At 39.8% G+C, this 24,308-nt stretch overlaps 1 protein-coding gene across 10 annotated transcripts in view; it reads right to left on the reverse strand.

Moving 5' to 3' along the window:
- Positions 1–467: 467 nt before the first annotated feature.
- Positions 468–24,308, reverse strand: part of LOC102573320 (ALG13 UDP-N-acetylglucosaminyltransferase subunit) — a 41,755-nt gene continuing 17,914 nt past the window's right edge. For 3 of the 10 annotated variants that reach the window (XM_019487827.2, XM_059732810.1, XM_014607155.3), the window contains 14 exons: positions 23,607–23,707; positions 22,042–22,169; positions 21,066–21,300; positions 20,778–20,891; positions 20,413–20,569; positions 15,439–15,574; positions 13,803–13,838; positions 13,631–13,686; positions 13,088–13,150; positions 12,250–12,418; positions 10,926–11,054; positions 3,920–3,960; positions 2,622–2,808; positions 468–1,444 (listed from right to left, as the gene is read on the reverse strand). In XM_019487827.2, coding sequence (XP_019343372.1) covers positions 1,170–1,444; positions 2,622–2,808; positions 3,920–3,960; positions 10,926–11,054; positions 12,250–12,418; positions 13,088–13,150; positions 13,631–13,686; positions 13,803–13,838; positions 15,439–15,574; positions 20,413–20,569; positions 20,778–20,891; positions 21,066–21,300; positions 22,042–22,169; positions 23,607–23,707 — 1,827 coding nt within the window. In that variant the 3' untranslated portion in view covers positions 468–1,169. The remainder of the gene's footprint in view (positions 1,445–2,621; positions 2,809–3,919; positions 3,961–10,925; positions 11,055–12,249; positions 12,419–13,087; positions 13,151–13,630; positions 13,687–13,802; positions 13,839–15,438; positions 15,575–20,412; positions 20,570–20,777; positions 20,892–21,065; positions 21,301–22,041; positions 22,170–23,606; positions 23,708–24,308) is intronic. The other 7 variants (XM_019487826.2, XM_019487825.2, XM_006262571.4 and 4 more) reach the window with 7 other exon arrangements.

Raw genomic sequence — 24,308 nt, forward strand, 5'->3', positions numbered from 1 at the left:
TAATCTCAGATGAAGGGTCCGAGTTCAACACCTTGTTGTGGCCCTAGCCATCACATGTGACAAATCAGGCACAACCTGAAATGCTGCCATGACAGCAAACTGCCCCAACATAGTTGACCTTAGTACCTTGTCATCTCATCCACCTGGATGAAGAGCATCTCGTAATGGAAAGTCATTATTTGATATTCTTCAGACAAGCGTGGTAAGCTGTAACATAACTCACACTATTGTGGCTCATTTGGACTGTGATCACAGAACCCGAGTCAAGTTTGCACTGTGCTGGCAAAGCACTCTTAGTCTTGTGCCCTCATTGCACTATTCACTCAAAGCAGGCACTTCAGGGAACACAGTCAGCCTAAGTTTCTCCTACTGTTCTAACAATGCTAACTGGGCTTCTTTGCAAGTCTGTTGGTGAATCTAGTTTGCAGGGGTGTTACAAGTTAGTTGTAAAGAGACATTTCCAAAAGTGTGATGCATTTTTTTTTATTTAGTGTCATCAGTGCAATAAACACCAGTTCTACCACCATTTGTGCCATCACTTCTCAAACTAAATCTCACACAAATACAATAGTATACAGCAGACTCAGTCAAAGCAGAGTATTTTCCCACCTTCAAAGACACAGACTATGATGAAAGAGATTAAACAGGAGAGAAAGCACAACTATTACAAATAAGCAAGTACTACTGCAGAATATACTTGCCTGTTATTTTGTTTTGGAAGACCTGAGAAAAGCAGTCTATTACAACAGTAATTATTGCCCTCAAATCAGCTTGGACCCAACCTTTCCCCAGCTTAAAGTGAAACAGGTAGGCAATAATGTAGTACATCTTTAGTGACAATGTACTTTCCATTAATATACTGATTCTACAGAGTTGAATGCAAGGCTCATGTTTTTTGCTGGTGTTATGACTATATACACGTACAGGTATATAATCTTATTTCTTTCCTATATAATCTACTAAAACAATGTTCAATTTGACAACATTTTTACAAACATAAATCAAAGGAAAATGCAAGTGCAGGGGGGAGAAGGAGGGAAGGGGAAAAAAAGAAATCAAACAACAAAACGGCTTAATTACTATAAAGTCCACTGCTGAAATAATACTAGCATACATAGAGAAAACAAAACTTCACTGAAGGGGTGGGGGGGTGTCTATGGCTCTTGGCATTACATACTTTGAGGTACATAATGAGGTGCAGGATTAGGCGAGGTAATATAGCCGACCTGATGCAACTGTCCAGGATTTACAGTGTTACGAATTCGTGGAGAATTACTATACGATGGATTTACTGGATGCCAAGGACTAACATAATGATAGGTAGGTACTATAGAGACGCAAGAGTCGAACCCAGGTAAAGGTGGCTGGCCATATGGATCTGGCACAATTGGGTAATATACTGTCCCATGGGAGGGAGGTGGAGGCTCTGCATTTTGGAAAGAACCTGAAAAATACATAATTAGCATGTTTAAACATTTTATACAGTCTATATTCATTGTAGACACTGGTTATGATATAGACCACACTGAAAATAGATAATTACATAAATTTTTATGCCCATTTGATCTGCACACTGGAAGAGGTGGCAGTCATCCTGGGTCCTGAATCAGTCTCAGAAGCACCTGACTGCTAAGCCTTGTTACCTAAAATTTTGTACTGTCTGAACTTTTAGAGGGGTTGAAGAAAACCATGCAAGACTTAGGAAAATTAGGTTTTTCATTAAAAAAAAAAAAAGACAAAAAAACAAATCTTTCTGCAAAAAATCTGACCAAGTATTAGGTTGACAGATTCTTGTGCTGCCCCAACAGAATAGCTTACAACTACAGGAGAACTGTAAGCCCTCTGTATTTGTCACTACGCAATTCATAGTATAGGAGGAGAGATATACTGACAGAGGTAAGCTTGCTTCTATCACCTACTCCATTTGTCCAGCAAACAGACACTATAATGAGTTGGACATTTGGCATGTTCTACTTGTTTAGCATGATCCCTTTTTCCCCTTTAAGTACAAATAAACCTATAGACTTCTTACAGAATGCATGGGCTGAGCTTAGGGTTGCCATAGTTTCATATGCAGTAGAAGAGCAAGTTATCTAGATAAGCTTTATTAACATCCAAGACAACTTTAGGAGGATGGCTATTGGCCTTCTATATCTATTTTCTTAAAAACATACGGGGGAGAAAAAAAGCTCACAGGACAAATGTTTTCCACAAACTAAGGAAGACTTACTTACCCCACTCCACAAAAAAAACCTCAAAAAACCAGCCAACCAAAAAAACAACCCACACTCTTAACCCACCATTAAAGAATCCCAACAAAATACTGTCACATACAACCCTACCTCAAAACACCCAAAGGTTTTCACCAGTTAATTCAAGAGACTTATGAAACCAAAACAATACACCCCTCAATACACAGGAATTTTAAAGTGCTCCACTGTGCTACATTTAGTTGGGTTTGCCTCCCTTTTCACCTGACAAAAAGAAAGAATTGAAGCTAATACAACTAAAGGAAAAAAATAAGTGCTACTATTAACCATGGGGTGGCAATTGATAGGAAAGTGATTATAAAAAGTGTTTCTGTAACAGCTGTCAAGCACACACACAGCTTGAACACTAACCATTTGACGAAGTATCCAGAGGAACCTGCCGGACATCATTTCTCCCCATGTCAGTGTATACCTGGGGTACTGACTGATCCACCATGGGTGCAGTCTCAGTGTATGCTGGGTAAGCTTCTACAGACGGTGGTGGTGGCGGTACCTGTTGCATGTATACCATGGAGTGCCAGCAGCTCTGATGATAATACTTGAGAAAGTCAAGGAAAAGAGAAGTTTTAAAAGGACACGTGCAGATTGCTTATCTACTATCCTACAGCTCTTAACATTTCCAGGAACAGCAAGAAGTTTTGTTGGGTTTTTCTCCCCCAACCCTTTAACATACATGCTGCAAGGTAATCCACGTACAGACTGCTAAATCATCACAACCATTAAAAAAAATACTGTACTTTTACAACTATACCTTGGTCTCCTTGGATATTGCCTCATGAAAGTTCAAAAAGCTCTTCAGGTTTGATAAAAATCAAACTGATTTTATCATACTGGGAGAGATGGTAAATTTGCTATATTTCTAATTTCAAAATGAGACAACATCCTTTACTTCCTTCTCCCCACATCGGCATCATCTATTAATTCTCCCTTTTGTGTTCATGCAAGTCCAGTACTGAAGTTACTCGCTGCTGCTGAGTACTAGGCACCTCTGACGTAGACTGTCTTATTCCATTTTGTAACTGCTTATTCCGGAGATGTGCCAAGACCCCTCTGCTCACTCAAGGAGCTGGAAACAAAATCGAGAGGTGCCTTTAAACACTGGGCCCATTCCTGATGAATACTGGTCAGAATCTCATCTCTGGATTGCCTACTGTAAACTCAATTAGACCACATGGTTGGTTGTACAGAGGCTGGGAGGGTGGTGTTGTTATGGCCTTGAAACGGGTGCAACTCCAGGGGACTCTGGCTCTGGGTTCCTTTCGTGATTGTTGCCGACTCACTATGCTACATTGGCCAAGACTGGTGACAACCAAAGCAGTTTCTCTACTGATTATAATAGACTCTTGATAACGCTCCTAACCTCTTGTGCTTTACGTTTTCCTTTTCAACAGGAAGAACAATCCTTATCCAGCCAAGTTAATAAAAACAGAATGCTACATGTAATAATGCAATTCATGAATTCACCGCAAGTCACAGCTTTACTTCCTGCTATGTTCTTTAGTGTCCTCCATGCACACATGCATATTAATAGCCAAGTACACAGGAAGCAAATTCAGACCTTAAAAGCCTTATTCAGACACATCAACGCATCTGTCAAGACAGGTGACATTTTACAGGCAATTTACCACAGTTATTTGAAAAGCACTTACCTGCAATCCCAGATTAAAATAATACTGCAAAACCTTTGTATCTGAAATTAAACAACATAGCATAAATGACAACAGTGACTAACCTTAATGAGGACCAAGATTAGTTTACAACCCAACTCAATACTTTCAAAACTGATATTCTTTAAAATTAGTACATATATGTAGTAGGCAATACTGTCTATGAATTTAGTACAATAAATTATATTAAACCATTTGACAAGCAGTATATTAATGAGACACCTTGATATCCTATTAATTTTCTTTTGGGGTTATTTTATCAATTACCCAATGGTGCTTTTCACAAAAAGATTTGCCCAGTATTCTTACAAATCTTAAGGTATAAAGAAGCATGGCCTAAATTTCTTGAAGCAACTAGTTGTCCCTGGAACTACAACACATCCTTAAAAAAAGGAACAAACTTGGAAAAGGGTAGATATGACTTGTGTTGGAATTCAATTCCAAAACCTGTGCTATTTAAAATAAATATTCTTGCATTAACCAACTTATTCGCAGGGTCTAAGAAAACTGTTGTAAAATACACTAGCACATATAATGCAATAATAGTACTTCAGATGCAGAACTCTTATTAAAAATATGCATCTCTCTCCCATCTATCCAGTACATTATTTCCTTAGGTGTGATTTTTTTTGAGCAGCCAACAAAAGAGATGAAAGTTCTTTACTGCTCAAAGTATTTTTGAACACATCACACAAGCAGAATACATATGTACATAACACAGGAATGGCATAATACTAACTCTAGAGTATCATTTTATTAGTTCCAAAGATTTAAGGTAACTGAAACCTTATACAACTATCCACTGGAAGGATTAACAGATAAAATTTTAATAGTATTGTTGAAAGGATAAATTTTTATAGCTAAAGCTGTAGTCCAGAACATCTAAACGCAGTAAGTAAAGATATGTCCGTTTGTTATCTCATAGTAATTAAGCATGTGCAAAACGGGCCGTATTTGATTCGGATACATCCCAAATTGGGGACAGTGATTCAACTCGTCGATTCCGATCACTGTCCCCGATTTGATTCAGCCAAATCTGAATCTGAAGATCCGATGCCGATTCAAGAATCAGCAATTTGGACAGACACAGCTTTAAAATGTTTTTTCTACGTGCCTCAAGGGACCAGGCATGGCTCGTGAAAGCTGCAATGTTGGGGCGGATGGAGCATCCCACAGGAGTGCCTGCCACCCCACCCCACTCCCATGCTCGGCGGCAAACCCGAAAGTGGACTGGAAGTACTTCGAGTCCACTGGGGAGCACGCTGGGCCCACCCACGCTCCCCCAGCTCTGCAGTCAGCCACAGGGGGGACCCCAGGTACCCCCACCCCCCCCAGACCTAGGAGGTACTAGTCACTGAGCTGGGGGGCCCTAGTACACTCCCCAGTGGACCTGGAAATGGGCTGACAATGCTTCTGGGTCTGCTGCTGAGCATGCCAGAGAGCTCCCCACTCTCCTGTGGGATGGTCCATGCACCCCAGCATCTCAGTGTTCTTGAGCCACCTGGTACCTGGAGGTACATAGAAAAAAATATATATATATTTAAACCTGTGTCTGTGTCCAAATCGTTGAATCTTTCTGAATCGATTCAGAGGGATTAAAGGATCTCCTGATTTATTCAAATTCAGCCACCAAAAATTGGGCCAAATTGAATCAGTGAGCAAAGCTTCACACAACACTAATACTAATGTCACATAATAGACCTACTCAATCCTTAACTTACTAAGGAAGTAAAAAGGTTTCACACTACAGACCGTTTTAAAAACACAGTAATATACCATGGGAAACATTCAAATACAGAACTGTGCAATTAATTTTACATGCTATGCAATTAAAAAATGAAAGCTCATTAACACCTTTTTTAATGGTGTTAAAAGCTAAACTGACTAGTAAACCTCCTCTGTAATCAGGAATACAAAGTCCAAATAGCTAATTTTTCACTACAAAAATGAGAAAGCTGCATGTCTGCAGAAGAGGAAAGAGGTTACTTTGCAAGCTGATCTCTCAAACTAGAAGCAATTCATCTGCACCACTGTACGCATAGTGAAATGCACAGCTTCGACATGGGTGATCAGCCTCCTGCCAACTGCAAATAGCTTTCAGCTTTATGTTGCTTCCAACTAGTCTTAAAAAGTCCTGCTCTGCAACTATTACTTGTACAATTCTGAGGCATCAACAATCCTAGTATAAGAGGCAGATGCAAGCTGCAAAAGGAAATAAAACTGGGCACCTGACAAGACTGTGAGGAAGTATACAGGTACCTCAGGTTTTGTGGATTTGGATTTAGGATCTCTCTCTCTCTCCCTCCCTCCACATTCCCTAGTTGTATGTCCTTACCCTCCTTCAGATAATAGGCACACTTATCTCTGAAGGATGAAATGCATCTACTTTTCTACACCCTTCCACAGATATGTTTCCCAATTTAAAAATTGTATTCCTTCCATGAAGGGGCTAATTTCCCAGGGTACAAAAAGGAAGTAATGCCAGAAGCAACGATGGATTTAAAAATGGTTCACCAAGAATATTATAATTTTGAAATTAGCAAGGTATCGCCACCCCTCAGTATGAAATGTTTTAAACTATTCAAGTTTGCTGTTCAGACAGGAACACACCGTATTTCCATTCTACACCTCAGTTCATGAATTAAGAAGGAACAATAGCAAGTCACCAATTTCTTGACTGGTCTCACACATCCATATATTCCATGAGATTAGGAAGAGACAGGTTTCATATTAGGTGTCTGTACTAAATTAAAAGGCAGTGCCGTTTTTTCTTTTTTTTTAAGCCCTTAGAGCACCAAGAGAAACAAGCTGGTCCTGAAATTAAACATTTCTGAAAAAGGAGCTTATTTCCAGCTTCGATATGCAAACATTCTTTACTGTGCTGGCTTGCACAACCTGTGGTTAGTTTGTTATTTGTAACAATTATGAGAAAAAGAGGATATTCTGCCTAACAAAGTCCTGAAAGAGACTCCAGGAGGAAAGGGAATTTAGGAGATCCAGGTGACTTGCTGGGGAAAAAAAAAAAAAAGTCAACTCAATATAGTCATACATTTCTTTCATTCTTCTTCATTATATTAGGAGAACTTCAACCAATCCCTTTGCTTTCCATCTCAAAAACTAAAAATAAAAACAGACACCATCTATACTTGCACAACTCTTAGCAGAAATCTAGATGCAACTGAAGGATCATAGGACTAAAAATCCCATACAACAGCAGTGAAGAATTGTTTCATAGCTTTTAGGGACTCTTTAGTTTAAAGAGTGGAATAGAATGAAAAAAAGTCTTCTTTCATCACCACCATTAGGTCTGCCGTTTATATTATCCGGCATATTAAAGGCCAATGATTCATTTAATTATTTGTTAGTGAATATGCACAAATTCTTTCCTCTTCCTGAGGGCAATGAGTTTATGCCCTGAAGGCCCTCTTAATGACACTGTTTTGTCTGGGGCAACTTTAACCATAATGCTAGAGAAATATTTAAAAAAAATGCTGAAAGAGCAACATGAATTCAATCATTGCAGTATCTAGCAATAAGTTCATTTACACTTGGAACAAATTTTAAAAGATCTAATTTTATTCATCATTTATTTATGTAAACCCATGCAAAATAAAGCATTAGGTCTAGAAGCTGAATGGAGCAGCTGTTTCATAGTGGAGATAACAGTACACAGAAGGGAACGGGAAGAATGAAGTGACAGGCTATTGCTGAAAATAGCAATGTCTACGGCATGCTAGAACAGCAGCAAATGCAGTAGGAAGCCAGATTCTGTTTACATCATTCTTTTAAAATTTGTAGAAATGTGAATGATCTTCAGTAAAGTGTACTACCTTATGACAACAGCTAAGAGAGAAGCCATAATATTAATTATCTTCATATACAAAAATAAGCAGCAGTGCTAGTCCTTGAGAATTAAGCCTCATTAAGTGTTGGTTGGAAAGAATTTAGCTAAGGCTGCTTTTAAAAGGCTTTGATCTTTCTGGAATACTACTGCAGGGAGGTAAAGCACCATCTGAAATACAGACTACCAAACAGACCCCCTCCACCCAGCTCCTCAAACGATAGCTTAAATAAAGGCAGGGGAAAGAGCAGGTACAAGATTAGTGTATATGCGAACACATGGGAAAACCCCTCAAATTTAACTCCATCAGGAACAGAAATTTAAAGATGAATTCTGAAAGTTTAAACAACTAAAACAGTCATGAAGGAACATGTGAACCCAGCTTGGGTCTCTGATCCTTGGAGCTGCCCAAGCCACATCAAATAGAATACTGATCCTATTTAATGTACTCAATGGATACAAGTGGAACAAAATCAAATTCTGACAAGTACTTGCATTACCCATGACTTTCAGGACTATACATCAATAGTTTTGAAATGATTACATCAACAATTAAGGTAAGCATACCAATATTCCAAAATAGTTTCAGTATCGTGGCACTAGTATTCAACAGTGCCAATTTCCACCTCTAGGAATCCTTTTGAAAACCCTGCATTCCAGACTCAAAACCTGGAATCTTTTCCTGAAAGAGATTCTATGGAACTGGGAGAGAAATCTGGAGTTACAGACCTTCGGTGCAAAAAGGGCTTTACTCTACATCCATTCCCAATTCTCTTTTAACAGACTGGAGTTGCCAGTTTTGCCATATGCTGAAATACTCAAAGTCCTGTCTTCCAATTCAAATACATCCAACAAATGTGGGCTCAGTAGTTATTGATGCTACAGCACAAAGCTGATCATCTTTGCCATTTGAAGATGACCATGGAGACCAACTCAGGGGCTGGTGAAAGAGGCAGCTAGAACATGTTCTAGAGCATGAACTTCATGAGAATGCATTCTAGAACAATGCGGCTTTAAGGTGCTAAGGCGTGAAGGCAGAATTCAAAGAACAGAAAGACCGTGTCTGAAGCTCTTTTCCAAAAATGCCACAGCCAGTTTTCAAACTATGGTAAAAATAACCCTCCTGGTTCTCTTCATGGTTCAAAAGTGACTTGCAGATTCGGATGAAGGGGCTAAGTTTCTTCCAGAGACAGCAATAAGCTGGTTAACTTATTAAGACTGTTTTTTGCGACTATTTGTCTTCAGCTCTCAGCCTTCAAAAATGAAAGTCTATAAAACAGTAACAATGACAGTTTGGAACATTAAAAAGTAGGTCCATAATATCACCCTAGGAAGTGTTGCAATGGAGCATGCAGGCCACAGCCACTTAGCATGTTACCCACATCAAAAAAAAATGGTTTCAACTGCATTGGTGCAGTGATGAGCAGACACCAAGAACCAACACAAGTATACCAGCTCACAGCCTGTGCTGCACTATAAAAAGGTGGCTTCATTAGATTTGTTTTGGGGTACAGCATGTGTGGCACATGCTGTACTATAGTGCTCTCTTGTGCAGGCCTTTGATAAGACAGACATGCCCATGGCAGTCAAATGATATTTGGGAGGGGCTGCAGACAAGTGCACTTTGAGTAAGATTAGGCTATTCATTACATTACAAGAGAAAAAAACCTGGGTTTGGTGCAGACTGCAGATGTGCAAATCTATCACTTTCCCTACTACTGCGTAAGTGGACGTGATGGGAATGGGATAGAGAAGAGCAAAGAGAAAACTGGAGACTGTGAAACTTACAACAGCCCAAATTTAGGATGTTCAGTGAAAACCTTCCACTGGGGCCTATGAGAGTCACTTAGTTTATGATACCAAAGACAGTGTTCAAACCCCACATTCCCAGATATTTAGGTATCCAGCAGTGAAAACACACCCCCTCCCAAACTGACAAATCCTGACTATGAGAATAATAAATATATGTAAACAACTACCTAGTTTCCATACTGTTGCTCTGTAGAGAAAACTGGCTTTTACCTCTAGCTTGGCCTCATTACAGCCAAAAATAGACAGAGAAAGGGGAGGCTGACTGGCAGGGAGCAGAAAGCAGAAATAGCTGTAGCTATCATGCAGGCTACAGCAGCAGTATATGTGAAGCTTTAGCCATAACAACTTGTCCCAAGTGCCTGTGGTTTAAAATCTGAACTCTAGCTTCCTCCAGCCTGTAACCTACAGTGATAATAGGGCCATGAGGCAATTGATGATGTGACGCATGGAAGGCAGCTTGCTCACTGGGTTAGCCCTGCTAAATTGTGGTATTTCTAACTCTACTTCTAGAGCCATGGGCAGGGTAAAAAGGAGAAAAGATTGCAGACTTGGGTAACATGCTCCAAGAACAAAGAGCATCTGCATGTCATTTACCACTGGGACATCCTATACCTACTCGCCCAATAGAGTCATTAAAGATGCAACACAATAGAATGAAAACAAAACAAAAAAAAAAACCACCACGAAGAAAGAAACAAACCCCGCAAAGCTACAACTGACTAATGCTGAAAAAGTAGAAGCCAAACTTCAGTATAACCAGGTCACTTATTATCTTTTGTAAGTTCCAGGTGATAAAGGCATCTTCCCCCTTCAGAATAATAGGAGCATGAATATTTCACGAACTGGGGAAGTGAGGAAAAAGAATGCAACTCCAGCTGATAAAGCATCAGAACGAAGTCTTGGCTCCAAGTCTGTGGCAAAAATCTTTTTGATTCCCACGGGGGGGGGGGGGGGGGGGGCGATTTCACCCCCCATGTGTATATTGATTTTTGTTTGAGTATTTATGATGGTAAAAGTACAATCTTCTCTGGCTCCTCGTGTAGAAGAACGCCACCACAGGGAACAAATCCCATTAGGTTAGACACCACTTGGATAGTCCTATTCCCCCTCCACAGCTCAGTTTACATCTGGCAAAGGTAAATCACATATAGTTGCAACCTCCAGACAAACTTTTTTTTCCAAATCATGAAATTAAATGCTTGCCCACTAAGTTACATGGGCAACCTTTTGTTCAGTATCAGCTGTAGAGCTACATTTCCCCACCACAGATATTTGCCATGTCCTGCAGCAAGGTTAATAAAAAAAATGCAACATGAAAGGATTAATTTTTCTTACCTTGAGGTAGATCATTGCCACTGGGATCACAAGAGTAAGGTGGAGGAACATTACCAGCATCTCCCACCTCACTAACCGGAGGAGGTGGAGCTGGATGATAGGAGTATGGCACTGAAGAGAGTGCTACTACTTGGAGGGAAAAGAAAAACAAAAAGACAGAAAACAAAGCAAGTGAGACTTACAAAGGTTTTAAAGAGAGTCTTTCTGCATTAGCAACTGGGAATCCCTGCTTCCCCACTCTTCTCCTCCCCCTTATTTTTTAATCCTAACCTTTTGTTTTACTCCGATAGCCTTAGAACAAAACAAAGCAAAACAACAACTCTTTGGTTTAAAATATTGTTACCTATTCTTATTACAAACAAGAAAAAAAAAGACACCAAGTTCGTAATATCTGCTTTTCAGCTTCTTTTTACATTTGAAGGCCTTTTGTGCTGTCTCCTTACATAGTCAATTTCCCACAGCAAGGGGGAACAGATAAAACGTTTGAAAATGACACAAAAACCCATTGAAGTGGCTGCAGGATTTGCAGTGGGTCTAGTGCCTAAAATTAATTGTCAACAAACTTCAGAACAGTGAAAATAAAATATATATATTTGTAATAGCTCCACCAAGTGGCTAGCCAACAGCCTAATTACATATGCAAGTATCACAGATTAAGTTGATCATAGTATAAATATAAAAGTTAGATGGCTGGAAGGGGTGAACAAAGGAGCAAAATTATTACTAAGGGAAGGTAAGTGAAGTATAGAGCACAAGGCAAAAGCTTTCAAGCTAAAGGAGGCAGAACAGTTATACTTTTGCTTCCCCCATCTTAACTCAGGCCCAATAAAAAGGAAGCATTTTGTGGCAGAATACATAACAATATGGAACTCACTGCTGAAATTAGAGGGCCAGAACTTAAGAATTTACAAGACAGATACAAAAATCTAGTGTCATACAGCAAGCAATACATTGGAAATTGGAAGGTAGATTTAAGCCTAGTGGTTTATGGAGTAAACCCATCTCTATTAGAGACCCGGATGAAAGCCCTCATCAGGGAAGGAGGCCGATAAACCCACTTCTGCCTCCTAAAGGATTTTTAGAGCTTCCCATGAAGTATTTTATGTTAGCAACTTTTCAAGGGCCCCTTTCCTAGAGCCCAATTCCTTGGAAACTTCAGGGATCACCTACATTCATTTCTACAGATGGAAGGGTGAAACCTTCACATCCCTTTCTCCAAAATTTGATGGAAGTGCCTGAAGGAAGGGTGACATAGGGAGAAAAGAGGAGATAGCGACAAACTACACAAAATTTCAAGTCAATAGCTCTGTATCTAGTACTCTACCTGGCCTTCCTGCAGAAGGAGGAGATACTAGGATTGGCTGCACCGCTGTCTGTGGGGGAACAGATGTGGTTACATTGGCCTGAGTAGTTGCTGTATTGTTGGAGAAGACTGTAGCTGGAGCAGTATTAATACAAGCAGAGGTAGAGATTACTGAAGAATTCACCATCACCTACAAAGGAGCCAGGACATGGTTCAGTATTCTGCCTACAGTGCTAATTTAGGCAAAGACTGCATAAAAGTTAGAAATACTCTATGTGACAAGCACCGAATTAGATCTCTTTAGGCTGAGAATTTCCCGAGAAGGAAGTTAATACTCCAAGAAAAAAAAATCCCTGTTAAACCCAAAGTTTAGAGCAGCCAATACCAGCTTTTATCTGTGACATAAGCATACCACAGAGTTAAAAAATGCTAGGCAAAGAACACAAGCCATTCATAAGAGCTTACAATAGTCAAACAAAGTGGTGCAACAATCAACTCCTTCAGAGGGCTGCTATGGTAAGAGTTCACATTACAGGCTCTGTAAAAGCTTGTGTGGCAGTTACCACTGTTATACCAGTTCCAGTATTTAACTGAGTGCTGCTAAATCTTGTCCCAGAAATTCTTAGGAAAGAAGCTTAAGTCATTCAGGCTAAATCCTGCTTCCTTACTCATCTGAGTAGGTTTGCCAAAAAAATCAATGGGACTACTCAGAACAAAGCAAGTAGGACATATAGCCTTAGCTTCAATAGGTAATAGGTAAAGGTACGCATATTTTAGCTGGTAAGGTTCATTTTTAATTTCCTTGGATAACTTAAGCTTCCTATTTAGCATTTGATTTAATGTTCAGTGCTGCTGTTACCTTCTGAGAATAATTATATGAAGCAACTCCATCTTGAGGAGAGACTGAGCCTGAGCTTCCATCCTAAAGAAGTTTCAGAGCAAGAAAACAGTGTGTTTATAATATAGGAGAAGTCCTGTTATGAAATCTTTTCTTGGGCTCCAGAAGTCCATTATCTAGTAATGCTTCAAGTTCAAATACACTCAGGAATACATTCCTCAGTTTCCTACAAAATCTTTAATTGGAATAAAACCAGTCTAGAATTGCAATCAAATCACTACCATCATGCACAAAGCTAGCTTCCAAAAAAACAGACCAGCTTTACAATGCAAGAGTACTGCGAGAGGTCACAGACAAGAATTTACTATTTAGCTGAGAGAGTGATAGGAAAAGGGAAAAATTAAAGATAAAACAGAATTATTCTTCCCTTCAAACCCCACCAACCCACTCCCCAAGCAAGTATGCTAAACTAGCTTCCATGGCCACTTTTTTTTTTTTTTTTTTTTTTTTTTAAGTACACAAGTGCCCCTAGAAAACCTAATCCACACAGTGACTAAAGCTTACCAAGTTTGCAGTAGACTCTGCTGAATTAAAAACTGTTGGCGTTTCACAGTCAGGATCTGGAGGGCATGGGCAAAATGAATTTAAAAAAATTAACTAATCCTTCAGAAACTTGTAAAACATCACACACTGTTGTTTAATATTCATCGTATGTCAAAGTCCAAATCTTTCTTACCTGATGGTGTGTATATATATTCTTCATGGAATTCCCCTAGAAAAAGAGGAGGTGGGGGGAAGAAGCTTTATTTCAGGAAAGGAGAGAAGATGAGAGATCAGAACTACTCTTCAGTCTGAGTTGATATGAATTGTGTTGCCTTAAGAAAAATTCAGAGAATGGGATGTACTACCTTTGTACCATTCTGATTTTCCTGTGAACATCTATAGATGCATTATCAGCTCTTTCATAAATCAGGTATTAAAGTCCCATGCATCAGTTGCAGCTAACTGCAAACAACCCAAATCTAAACTCCAAACAAATAAGAGTCCACAAGCACAGAGCTGTCATGAAGTTCAAATGGGAAATTTGGCCCTAGTTTAAACTAATATGGAAGAGCAGCCTAGAATTTAGGGCCTCAAAAAAAAATTAAAAGCCTGTTGTATGGAGGCAAGTATCATTCTCCTTCTAACGGAGAGAAAACGGCCACATCTATACCAGACACTGATTGCACAATAGCCTGATACTACTGCACAGTAGTGTCACATGGCAAAAATCATGATGCAACGCTACTGTGCAGTGGCGTCACAAAAAAAGGCATTTGCCGTTGCTACTGTGCATTTATTTAGTACTTGTTTATACAAGTACTAAATAAACCCACAGTGACCACTGTGCAGTAGTGTCTTGTGAACTTTTAGAAGTTTCTAAATAAACAAACAGTCCTCATGGTAACTTCACTGTTTGAATAGAGGACTGCTTTCCCCTTAAGTTACCTAATACACTAATATCTCACCCTCTGGTCAAATTTGTTTTGTTTGGGGGGGGGGGGGGTGTTGTTTAAGTGTTCTATCAAAAGGAGATTTTAAAGTGAAGTTTCTGAAATGTGCCCCTGTTACTCCCCATAGTTAGTAGGTAGTTATTTGAAAGGGCTAGGTATATAGGAAACTAGTGATATTGATGCATTCTTCACTATTACTTTTTTTTTTTTTTTTTGAGCTAAAAAGAGTAGTGGGTTTGCTTTCCTGGGCACTTTTTTGGAAAAAAAAAAATTATTACTGTGGTGCCTTGGCCAATATTCCTTAGCCACAGAGATGCTAGAACTCAAGGCCAATGTAAAAGAGTACCAGAGTTTCATTTCACCTGTATACCATGCCAAACATTGCGGTCTCTGAATGTTCTGAAACACTGGCAACTTCGTGAAGAAGATAACAGGAAAAAAAAAAAAGTACTAGTTATTATAAAATACCATAAAAAATAAAAATAAATATTACTAGTTTATTTTATTCCATCAAGGGTCATAGTAACGTCAGCAACTCCTCTGGTGTTCATTTCAAACAAGTTGTTTGGCCATAGATCTGCATAGACACACTGATGGTGTTTGACAGAACTAGGAGATGAAGTGGGATTAACTGTTGTGCTAGGCAATGAGAGAAGCAAGCACATGAGCAGCACTTCTAGCCTTAAACAGATGTTTGCCTTAAAGCTGAGCTTCTCAGGAGAAAATGGAAAGCATCTATGTATGCTGTACAGCAGTGTGGATCATCAGCAGAACTAATGGATTTGCTTTCACAGCCTGCACAAGTATCAAACGGGAAAACACAAAATGGAGATTATAGATGCTTTTAACATATTTATTTTCTGAGCATTTAAAATTTACCATTATCACTTGGTTCATCCACTTCTTCTTCTGAGGAATTCAGAGTCTGTTTATTGGGTGGAATGGGCCCTGGACCTCTTCTTGTCACCCAGAATCCTGCAGAAGCAGGAACCATGGGAGCAGGACCACCCTGGCTCTAGGGAACCAAGATGAAAATCAGTTATATGGAAACCCTCATTGGGTAGGTTCTTCCCGAAGTCAAACTGGCAGAGCAGCTTTGCTGTTACTTGTACAGGAAAACCCAGATTATTCTTACTGGGGCGGTTCATGACTCACTCAATTCATAGCAGGTTGCCAAATGAAGGATGAGCCACTCTGGAGGTTGCTGCAGCTTTTACTTCAAAGGGTTTCCCCCTTCTCCTCAGCTGGAACCCACCAGCAGCAACCAGCATGGCTCAAAGTAGTGCCCTCCAAAATAAAAGCTGCAGCAGTTATCTTGAGCACTGCAACATTTACCATGCCTTAGCTTTCTCATCTCCTTGTGAAGACAAGGGTTTGTGAACTAACTAAATAAAGCATCCAGGTCCTACTGTACTTGTTATGCTTATAGCTTCATTGTTATCTTGTACCCCCACCTCCTCACCCATGGATTTGAATCCATTAGTTGTCTCAGTCAGGGATCCAGGTTTTCCATTTGCCATGGAGGAATGCAGTAAAACCCAGAATCTCTTTTTAAAGGAGAAAAACCTGGATTCTCTCTTTTTAAAGAGAAAAAATGAAGGAAACAGGGTTTCCCCTTGCAGGCTGGCAGTGTTCCTCCAATAAGTGACAGCCACAGCTTGGGTGCTGCTGGGGGCAGGGGGCTGCAGACTTGGGTCACTGAACCTATAGCCCTGGCAGCTGGGGGGCCCCCCTCCAACAGGGCAGGGGCTGTGGGTGGCAAGTGAAGAGCAATGGCATGGACAGGGCACCAGCATCAGGGCTGCTCAGCACCACAAAGCAGTTGGCGGTGGGGGGAGAAAACAGACTGGGACAGAGCTGCAGCTGGGCCTGTGTCCTGGTGAGCAAAAAGTGTAGGAGGAGCTCTGATTTTCCATGATAAAAAACTAAAATCCAACACCAAAATTTAAAAAGGTATTTAGACTTTATTTTAATTATAGGAATTGAAGAACTTTAGAAGCCTACCACTGCTTCAAAGTTGTTACTGTATCAATAAAACATTATGTTCAACTGATACCTTTATATATAAAAGTGGCGTTTCATTTTAATCATGGGAAAACATGGATTTGGGGTTTATTAAAAAAAATAATAATCAATACGCGAATTTTAAATAAATAGAGAAAACCAGGATCCCTGCCCATAATGTATGTAGCTCAGCTTTACATGCCATCTCTAAACACTTCTCTGATCCCAAATTGGGTATGCTCTACCCAGTATAGATAAGCTACTTCTTTCCAACCAAAGCTACATTAGAGGAACATCAACTGATACAGCAGGATCAAATACACAGAAAAGAATGGATACTTATCCTGCCGATTCTCTCACCTTGGATCAGCATGAATACCATTATATCCACATATGCTTCATGAACAAGAGCTTGGAATATTTTAGGTAGCAGCAGCCATAAGGACATGTACCATGAGCTTCCTCGTGTTTTTGTTCAAAGGTACAGGATCGGATAGTGGTGACAATGTTCCCTCAGTTAACTAATTAAAATCCTGCTACTGAGAACTCAAAAAGCAGCCAGAGAGGCTAAGTACAGACAGTCAAAAAGCCAGAGGCCGAGTTGATTCATTTTTTGTAGGTTAGTCTAAACTGCAGAGATTGAACTGGTAAGCAAGTGAACAGACATTCACTTCTGATTATGGAAATGCAGCCACATGCTTGCAGTGGCCCAGGCCAGAAGCTGGGGGGTGCTAGACCATGCCTCTGCTTGGCTGGAGCAGACAGCTTGGGCCAAGGCTAGCCCATCTCCCTGCAATGGAGGGTCTGCAGGGGAAGTACAAAGTATTCTGCGATGCTGGGGGAGTGCAAGTTAACTTGAAATCGGAAGAGGATCTGGGACAGAAGTCCAATACACAGATTTAATCTAAATCAGTTAAATCTGATATTATGTCCATCCAGGTTCATCTTATACCCATTTCAGCCATTTGGAAAGGGGTTTATGTGCACTGAACTTCTGTTGTGTTACCGATTTGAACTAATTTCTGATCACTTATACCAACTGCCGTTTAACTTTTATCCCTAGCCAGAGGGTTGGTGCATTTCTTGCCTCAGCAGAAAATATCTACTACTATGCCCTTAAACTGATGGTCATTGGCTTTTCTGGCAAGTATATTTTGGTCAAGATTAGGTCACAACCTTCTTTGATAAGTCAGAGAACCATGTTTGTGAATATTAGGTAAGAGCTTGCATAATGGTAGAGCTTTCTGGAACATTTCCAAGTAAATGGTATTTGAAGGATTTCTCTCACACTTTTCTCCTTCCCTTAGCACTTCTCACATTCTGTAGTCTGATGGTGATAACACTGGCCTAGGGTGTGAAGCCATATCCATACCACTGCTCCTTTACTTAAGAGTTGCCATCCCAGGTCCTACCAAATCTGGCAGATGAGGTCAGTGCAACCTCACCTGCAGGGCACACACTCATCTTTTCCCAAATCATGATGACATTTAAAACACAACTTCATGTTTTCAAAAGCATTTCAAATGTCTTGTTCCAGTACAGGGGAGCAGGGATGGGTTTAAAACTTTGACCGATGCGGGGAGAGGGAAGTGTCAACTCTGTTTAATGTAACATACAAGAGACTCACAGACAGTGACACGGTATAAGAAGGCTCTAGGTTGAAGCAATGTTTGAATTTGTGATTGAAGGGAATCTACCTATAGTTCACCAGAATGATAGCATTAACCAGGGTTATGAGACCTCTCCCTTCCAGCTCTCACAAAACATGGAAGACCAGATGAGTGGGATCAGGAGCAGATACAGTTTTTACTTTCAGCCTCCATTTATTTTAAAATACTGGTCACTCCACGGTATTTAACATCTTTGGAAGTTTAATGCTAGAAACACTCATTTCCTGTTAAGCAATTTAGAGAATTGGCACTGTTTGGGGGGAGGGGAAGGAACAGAGACTGGGGGGGAAGAAAAAGGGGAAACAGCCCCTCAATGCTCCTCCTAGGCTACTCTGGAAGTTTGGGAGAAAGAAAATATGGCTAATAGCTGGAAATTGGTCACTGGACATTGGAAAGGAAGTTAGCACAACTCTGAACTAATTTAAAGTGATCCGAGTCCTTTCACTGCTATCATCTATAAAAAGTTCTGTGAAAAATAAAGTGAGCTAGACAACATTTATCTAAGTGTATTTTAAGTGGCCCCTCTCATTGCTGATTTCATTAGGTGGCTCTTTCCCATTCTACCTAGAAAGCATGAAAGCTGCTTAATAGTACTGCAAACAGAAAAACTGATGACTGCCAGATATCAATATATTGTATATATGTAAGCCACTTGGCTTTGAAGAAAATTGTATAAAAACACAAGAGATTTAATGGATTACTATGAAAGTAATGGTTCCATTAACACCACTGTCCAGAGACACTGGAGTCACTAGAGAGAAAATCTTTACATTTAATACACAAGAATGAGACCTAGTATTCCAGCTGACCTGTCCAAAAGTTCAACAGCAACTCCATCCCCACCACACACTTCTGGAGAGGAGAGTAGGGAAGGGGGGGGAGGAGGGGAAAAATCAAGCTGCTGTTCACTTGCTATACCATAGATCACCAGGAGAGAAGGGTGCAGCCTGCCTTTAATGTCAACAATGCCTTGTTTAACCCAAAAGCAACAACACTTCTCCCAGAGTGATTTCAACTTGAAAGTCCGCTTACTAAGTACAGTGGTGAACAGGGGAAGAAACGGTAAAACAAAAATTTCAACATCAAGGGCAATGCCAAATGGTTGGTTGAACATGAGAAACAATGCAATAATGGATACAAGTGCATATGCAAGGGAAAAAAAATACTACTTCTTCTAACCATTATTGATTCTGAGTCTGAAAAGAACATTGCAGAATAACGCATCCAAATCGCTTAAGATTTAATCTAAGATACGAAGTAAAAGGTCACAGACTGAGCTCAGAGCTAAAAGAAGGGATACAAAACTGGCTGCCAAAACAAAATTCAGTTTTCTTTTCTTCTGAAATTCAGTTACAGGCAGATTTATAAATTGAAATCTGTACGTCTAAAATTCACTGCAACAAAATGGTAAAGTTGCCAGTTTGTAAGAGGATCTGCACTCATGACCAACTTAAAAGGGCATTCCGTGGTACATTTAATTGTATAGGAATGCCATGTGGGAGGTATTGAAGAATAAGCCAAATTTAGGAGTTTTTAGCTGTCCTTTTGCAGAAAAGATATGGTTTGTGCATACTATGTTTTGATTAGGGCAGTAACTTGCAACTAAGCAAGATGCTAAAAGGCAGGTATTGATGCAACAGATACATGGTAAGGCTTAGGGCAGGAAGGTGAAAAATTCAAACAGACAATTTAATCTGGAGTTAAATCTCCCTACAGAATCCATGTTCATTTTCTTTAGCTATGAATCACAGCATGGCAACACATAGAGCATCCCCTTGCATATATCTTTCAAAGATGAACATAAGCTCAAAAAAAGCTTATTCCAAGGAACAGGAAATTACAAACCCTGCTACACGTTCAGATTAAAGCTGGATAGAAACCAGCTATATAATTGTTACACATTTTCAAGCATTAACTTTATAGCCAGTTGACTTTTTTTTTTTTTTAATAGCTGGCTAGTCATTTCTCATACAATAATTATTTTGCATGTGTGGCTAGTCTAAATTTATTATGTAAATAGTTAATTGTGCAACAATTACTTTTGAGTAGTGGCCAGTCTTACTTTGCACATAAGGCAAAAACAAAACAAAAAACTTACGTTGCATATTTGTACAAAATATGCTTTTACTTTAAAAACACTAGTCAAAATAAAAAAGGAAGCCTCTAGTTCGTGACTTACTGGTAAAGCAGGAAAAGCCGTTTCATCCCCTTCTTCAATTTCATAGAAAGTTATGGTTTCTTCCAAGCCTTGAGGCTCTTCTCCATTCTCTGGTACAAATCCATACTGACATTCCTTATTTACACACTGCATCTGCCGGCGACTTCGACTGTATGAACTTTAGCAAAGGAAGGAAGAAAAAGGACAAAGACAACCAAACTGGAGTTTCATCAAATTTCCAGCATTCAATTTTAATTATAACATATTTGGAAAATCTCTTATATTCAACACAATATACCCACTGATAATACGCCATTTTCAAGCTTATTTCCCCCCTCCCGGCTTCTAGTACAATGTTTTGTAAAGAGGTTAATATATTCACTTACCGGGACCTGTAGGAGAAATTGTCATAACTCTGATAACATCTCTTTCCTGGACTGGGGTAGAATGCTATTTGAGGGCCAACCATGTTGTGCCTGTTTATAAATCGGGCAGATCCCCTAAGTTTAAAGGGTAAAAGGTGCAATTACCGGGAAGTGCCTACACATGCTCTAAGATAAAACTCACTTGTAGTGTTAATCTTTAAGCATCTAAAAATTAGCTAGGACTAAAAAAGGGTGCAACTCCAAACAGTGAATGGATGCTGATCTTTGACAGGCTCCAAGGCTTCCTACCTTGGCATTCCATAGCCCCTGCCATGCCTCTGAGGAGAAGTCTGAGGACGGTACTGTTCATACGGCGCCATGTTCCCAGGCTGGGAGCAGTGTACTGGAGAAGAGCGTCCTGAAGGAACATTGTGCTGCATCCTAGGTGGAAGAACTGGCTGACCTCTACTGTAGGCGACAGCCATATACACTTCCTTTCCACGGACTTTCTTAAGCAACCTCTTCCGTGTCTTCATATCCATTTCTGCAATTTTAAGCAAAAATAGGAAATAAATTCTAAGGTATCCTTCAGATTATAACTACTGCCACAGAATCTCTCGTGTGAAATTGTCTGCAACATTTGAACTAAAACACAGAAAAGAAGTCATTCTACTATGAACCATTCAACCAAAATATGTGCATTTTGGCATATTTTAAGGCCTTTATAAGTAGATTAACATAACATAACATAACATGCTTCCTATGCATGGGATACCCTTTTAGGAATTAGCTAGTCAAATCCATACCCTTAGCATTCAAATTGGTTCCTGAAGACCTTTTTCTCCAAAAATGCCTATAGGACTAGATCATTACAAAATCCCTTTTTTGACCCAGGAAGCTTAAATTATCTGGCTCTAGAATTGTACTGTTGTAGCCATGCCTCATTTCATGCCACCACTGATGTTAGCATCATTTTTTCCAGTCAAATTAGCTAGGTTTGAGTCCAGGGGCTTGTTCCCACTCTCTCATCCTGTGAAGTGTTAAATTAAACACACAGAAATGTTATGTAGTAGTAAACTTAATAAATACTTTCAATTAAGTGCCCCAGTAAAACATCCAGCAGAACTTCAACTTCATTCATCCCCCCTCCAGAGAGATATCACAATCATCTTGAAGTGTTTTATATTTTAAAAAAGTTTAAAATAAATTATTTTCAATATCTGAAGGCTGCTACTATTTATTCTCATTCTCTTAGAGGGAATCCTAGTAGAAACCATGTACAAACCTATTTCCGAGATGTATCCACCTGTTATTTTCTGATAGTTTCCTCCTTTTCTGCTGGGGACTACATTCCATGCAGGGATAGGTGTCACTTGTGTCACAGGTTTTAAGTTTGCCAATGGAACAGTATGCCTACATAAAGATAGAGTAACCACAGTCCCAGAAACACTAATGTAATGTAGGGAGTAACATTTATAGGACATTTAATTTCTTTAGGTAGAGCAAATCTGTCTGGATGAGCAGATTTTCTTCAAATAAGTTAATATCTCCCCTTCCTCTATTTTTTTTTTTTTTTGCTTTTATCATTCAATGTGGATCCAAGGCTAGAAAATTGGCGTTACCTTTGTTCTGCCATAAATTGTTTCATGAAGGCACAGAGACCAAGCAAACGAACATGCAAGTCCCTTATTGCACCACAAATACCCAAAATGTGTGGCCTCAATGTAAGTGGTAAAAGTTGTTGCCGTGCTTTTGTAGTCGATATCTTCAGAGCTCCGGCCAAGCTTCAGAGGCCTAATTCTGGGCATCCTGGGTATTCCCACTGTCGTGGCATGCAGGATTTGGGCTCCTGAAGCCCAGGAGTACCTGCCTAAATTCCTCCATTTGCAGAGGCATGCTTGGAGTTTTATCCCACAGGGCCCAATACTGAAGAACAACAGGCAAGGTCTGTTTCATCCAGTGAAGCAAATCAGCTGTGCTGGACACATTCAGGCATGGCTAATCAACTTCATTTGGTGATGTCCATTTATACCCCAAACCATCTCAGCTTTCACAAGATGAGCTAGCTATTCAAGCCCAAACCAATCTTATTAATCTCTTTTAGGTTACCACGCACTAAAACTTTGATCTCTTGCCCTTAGAACTTCTAGGTAAGGGTCCACCACAAAAATCTTTTATTTCTATTCTGCATATGACACCATAGCATGCATACTATCACTACAGACAGGTACACTACAAACATGACAACAAGGTAGCATTTTTGCAACATGCATAACACAAGATATTTATCTTAATTAAATAAGTTGTAAGGTATTTACAAAACCTCCCAAAGTATGGGAATGAAGGAGAAAAATTTGAGCCAGGGTTGTCAGAACAAGTGTCAAATATGCTCTTAATCACTTAGCTGCAATTCAAGCCTCACAGTGGAGGAGATTTAGAAAAATCTATGCAGAATGAAAGTTTTGTTATAAACTCAGCCCAAGCAGAAAGGTCTCTTCCGCTTTCCAGAAAAGGAAAGCAACGCAGTGATTCTAATTAAGCATTACCATCAGATAATACCTGAAACATCAGTGTATGACAACCCAAGCACCTGTCATTCCTCTGGATACTAGCGATAAAATGAAAGCTGCTGTCAAGATTTTGAACCAATTAGGAGGTGAGGTTTCTTTGAGAGTCTGATTTTACATTCTAAAAAAGAAACCAAAACCTAGTGTTTAGGTTCGTTCTGACAACCCCAGTTCAACCCTGGTCAGAGACAGCGTACCCATGCACATGCATGGTTGGGCAGATGGTAAGGAAGTTCACAGTAAATAAGAGGGGTGCCTTTAGGTGGTTTTTCCAATTGCTTACTTTTCTGCCAGCTCTTCAATGAACACAGTCACTGTGTTGCCATCCTGTCCAACTTCCTGGATATGAGCATTGTAATACTTACCTCCTGACTCCAGACGCACCTGAGGAAAGAGAGAGAGAGGCATAAGGAAGTGTCACAGTGCATTGTCAATAGAACTCTGGTTCCCCCAACAAACGCTAATAGAAGAGTCTGTTTTTGTGCTGGTCAAACTCCACTGAGTTAGGCAAAGAGTTTTGGAATTGCCCAGTGCAGCACTCCCTACTCATCCCAATATACACACAGGATGAGAGGGATAAGTGATCCAATGGATGAAAAAAAATGGCTCAGCACATCAGGAAATAGTTTCCTGATAGAGTTTTCAAACGGCTTTATGGAACGCAAGTCAGACACCAGAGAGAATGGCTTTTAAGAACTTTCAAAGAACAAAGTTGAGATGGACAGTAGGGTGAGAGATGAAACAAGAAAAAAAGGGAAAAAAACCCCAAACATTCTTTTAGAAACAGCACTACTTCAAACAGCAACTAATGCAAAACTGTGAGAATCAAAGTAGAAGAAACAGGTGAACTAGAAGAAAGTTGATCACCAACTAGAAAAGGTGCCACTTTGACACCTAAACTTGCTCACTCTAAAAGGTTAAAAAGATAATGATAATTTGGAGAGGGACAACCTTCATGCATCTCTTTTCTCCCTGGTTTTAGAGA

The sequence above is a fragment of the Alligator mississippiensis genome, chromosome 8 (genome assembly GCF_030867095.1).
Source record: "Alligator mississippiensis isolate rAllMis1 chromosome 8, rAllMis1, whole genome shotgun sequence".
NCBI classification, from domain to species: Eukaryota; Metazoa; Chordata; order Crocodylia; family Alligatoridae; genus Alligator; species Alligator mississippiensis.